The sequence below is a fragment of the Meriones unguiculatus genome (genome assembly GCF_030254825.1).
Source record: "Meriones unguiculatus strain TT.TT164.6M chromosome X unlocalized genomic scaffold, Bangor_MerUng_6.1 ChrX_unordered_Scaffold_30, whole genome shotgun sequence".
In the NCBI taxonomy this organism is placed as follows: Eukaryota; Metazoa; Chordata; class Mammalia; order Rodentia; family Muridae; genus Meriones; species Meriones unguiculatus.
Genome location: NW_026843706.1, coordinates 6,628,835 through 6,631,849, shown reverse-complemented (window position 1 = coordinate 6,631,849; position 3,015 = coordinate 6,628,835). Strand labels below are relative to the sequence as shown.

The window sequence follows — 3,015 nt, the reverse complement described above, 5'->3', positions numbered from 1 at the left end:
CTGAAGGAGGAAAAAACAATATATTTATCTTTCTGACACCACAGCCCTACGAGTTGTTTTGTACCAAATTTAATGAAGATTACACAGAAAGTTTCATGCATCAGAAGAGGTAGAAAAGGGAAGGAACACAAAATTAAAACAAAACCCAAAATCCTGGGTAGCTTTTAGCATCGGTTCTATTCCCACATTAATAAAATTCACTCGGGAATTCCTAAGAAAAGGAGAACAAGAAACAAAGTGGGCAAGAAAGAGTACATCTAGGCAGGGGAGGCTGAGAGGGAAGAGAGGCCAGAGAGCACCCAAGGCAAGGGTGAGGCCTCCTGAGTGTCACTCCAGAGACCCTGGATATTGCAGCTGCCAAGAGAAGAGGTGGGGAGGAGCAGAGGGTCACCAGCAGGGTCACAGGGAAGGAAACACATTTAACCAATGAACCAGAGGAGGAGAGACAACCATGAGGTTGGATTTGTATACTGGAGAGACAGGCCGTGCTGAAGAGCACACCAACAGAACAACAAATGTCCCAAGCTTCAAGATTTTTAAAAAGAAAAATCACCTCTCTCCCCCAACTCCTCTCTGAACTTAGTTCCTTTTTTTGTGCTTTTCATTAATACTCTGCTCTGAGGTCATAGTTTGGTTTTTCTATACAATGGAGTTGAAATAAAATAGTCCATGGTCTGAAGATGGTTTCTCCATCTAAAGTAAACAGCCCAGCATTCCTGTTCTCCTCTTGCCCCAAAGACTAAAGTCTCTGCTAAAATCTATGTTACAATATAGTACAATACACACACACAAAGCCCAAATCAAAAGTCAGAAACAGAATATCCAGGGAGAAGCCAGTCCAAAAGACATAAACACACAAACAACAGTGCAACATATGACCGATGGCAATTCTCAAAGCACGGCTACAGATTCCTAAACGTAGGTGCCATCATGGAATCCTCAAGTCCACAAAAATAATTTTTAAAAAATAAATCTTAAAAAAATAACTGTTGATTAAATGAATAATTTGTTTTCCCATAAATCCATACATTCTCGGTCCCCTCCTTCCTCAAAGCAGCCCCGGGTCTCTCTTCTCCTATTGCATGACCAACAATAAGGACTCCTGGAACTCTGTCACAGCAGCTCACAGGACCTGGAATCTCATCTTGATAAGAATAGGAACATCTAATCGTAGTAGCTTAAAACATCACGTTTCCTGGGTTGCCAGGCCCTTGGCTAAATCCACCATCAGCAGCCATGCTCCAGGGCCTCATCTGTGGGGGGATCATGATGTTTTGTTGGGGTTCCATCATACCATGCATGGACATCATCATGCCCGGGGAACCCACAGGCCTCAGGTGGGTATAGAGCCCAACAGGCCCCCGATCCTTGCGAGGATTCATGCCTATAGCAGCAGCTGGATTGGCCACCAGGGTGGCCTGGCTGAGCATTGTAGGTTGTGTTGGTGACATCACCCAGTGGCAACGTCCCATCATGCCTTGTTGGAGAAAGGTTGGTGGTCTCATTGGGTTGTGGCCTGGCATCGAAGGAGATGTACCAAGAGGAATGTCTGGATTTCCTACCGGCCCCAGACTTCCCATGCCAGGTAATGCTAATCCCATTCTGGAGGCTTGATTGCTCATCATCCTCTGAACGTGTGAGAAGCCAAGTCCAGGACCCTATGGCTGTCATTAATGAAACTTCAGAATAATAAATAAGTCCAGTTAAGCTGAATGATAATGATAATAATATGTCTAACAGTCATCTGAAAATATGGAAATTTTGTGATTTTTCCAATGATACTTAAAGATCATTAACTGTTCCATCTACAATCCATTATTTCTCTAAGACTTTCTAACTCAGTAATGACATTTACTTTTTCCAAGGATGTTCATTTATGTTACCTAACTTGTAAGCTTCAGCAGCACATCACTAGGATCTTTGTGTAGCTTGAGAATTTATTTCAGAAAATAGTATTAATAAATAACCTCTTACCTGTCATACCATATCCACATGTTCTATCTTAGCTTATTCTCCACATTTTCAATGTTTAATTACATATTTTAAAGTTCATGTTTAAAAAATACATACATAATAGGCTAAAAAGTTGCCTAAGTGTCTAAGGGCAGTTTCTTCTCTTCTATAGTACTAGGTCTCAGATTCCAGTACCCAAATTTGGGTGGTTAACCGTCACCTGTAACTCCAGCTTCAGGGTACCCACATACATGTGGCATATACACATACATATACTAAAGTATATCTAAACTATAACCTAGCTATGTAACTATATATAATTCTGAATACATTGTTCAAAGGCACCTTGGCAAAGCACATGGAAAAATTTTCCATTGCTTTTGAGACAAAATAAAAAAATTTAAAATTAATTTAATGAGAAAATTATTTTATATATTACTTTTTCTACCTGGCATATTTATCTCTAATCTTCAACAACACTTCAAAATTTGAAAATCACCAGTCACATTCTTTCTGACATATTTTCCTCCATTTCAACTTAAACCATTTATATATTAATTTCTAACTAATGTACAAAATCTTCAAAGAAAGCCTCCCCAATAACTTTCTTGACTAATCAGACACAGTATCTCAAAGTAGTAGTGTGGGTCCAACTGAGGAAGCAAGTTATGAAACTTTTAAATAAGCTAAAAGAATAAATGAAAGAGGCAGATATTCATGGATTACAAACTGCAGTAAATTGTCACTGTAACCATAGCTGGACTAAAGTCCTTAAAATAACAATATTACCAGATGTAAGGAGTAGGAGTCACCAAATGAATCCTTGAATCACTAAGGTGGAAGCTGCCCACTTCAAACTAGAGCCAGAGAACAAACAGAGCTACTGCAAATAGAGCCACTAGAAACAGAAATAGGAGAAATATCTTCCTCTGTCTTTGCCTCTGACACTGCAGTCTTTTGGCCATGTTCATAAAAGAACCATATGATAAAAAGGCCTACATAAGGTTATTTGTAGTCTCCTCTATTTTCATATAAAACTGAAAAAAAGGAGAAAATGCATAT

At 39.3% G+C, this 3,015-nt stretch overlaps 1 protein-coding gene across 1 annotated transcript; it reads right to left on the bottom strand.

Annotated features, from left to right (window-relative positions):
- Positions 1–1,178: 1,178 nt before the first annotated feature.
- LOC110543832 (B-cell CLL/lymphoma 9 protein-like) lies at positions 1,179–2,206 on the bottom strand. The gene is made up of 2 exons (XM_021630047.2): positions 2,174–2,206; positions 1,179–1,658 (listed from the first exon to the last, which is right to left on the bottom strand). The coding sequence occupies exons 1-2, from the start codon at positions 2,204–2,206 to the stop codon at positions 1,179–1,181; spliced, it is 513 nt and encodes a 170-aa protein (XP_021485722.2).
- Between the last annotated feature and the right edge of the window lie 809 nt (positions 2,207–3,015).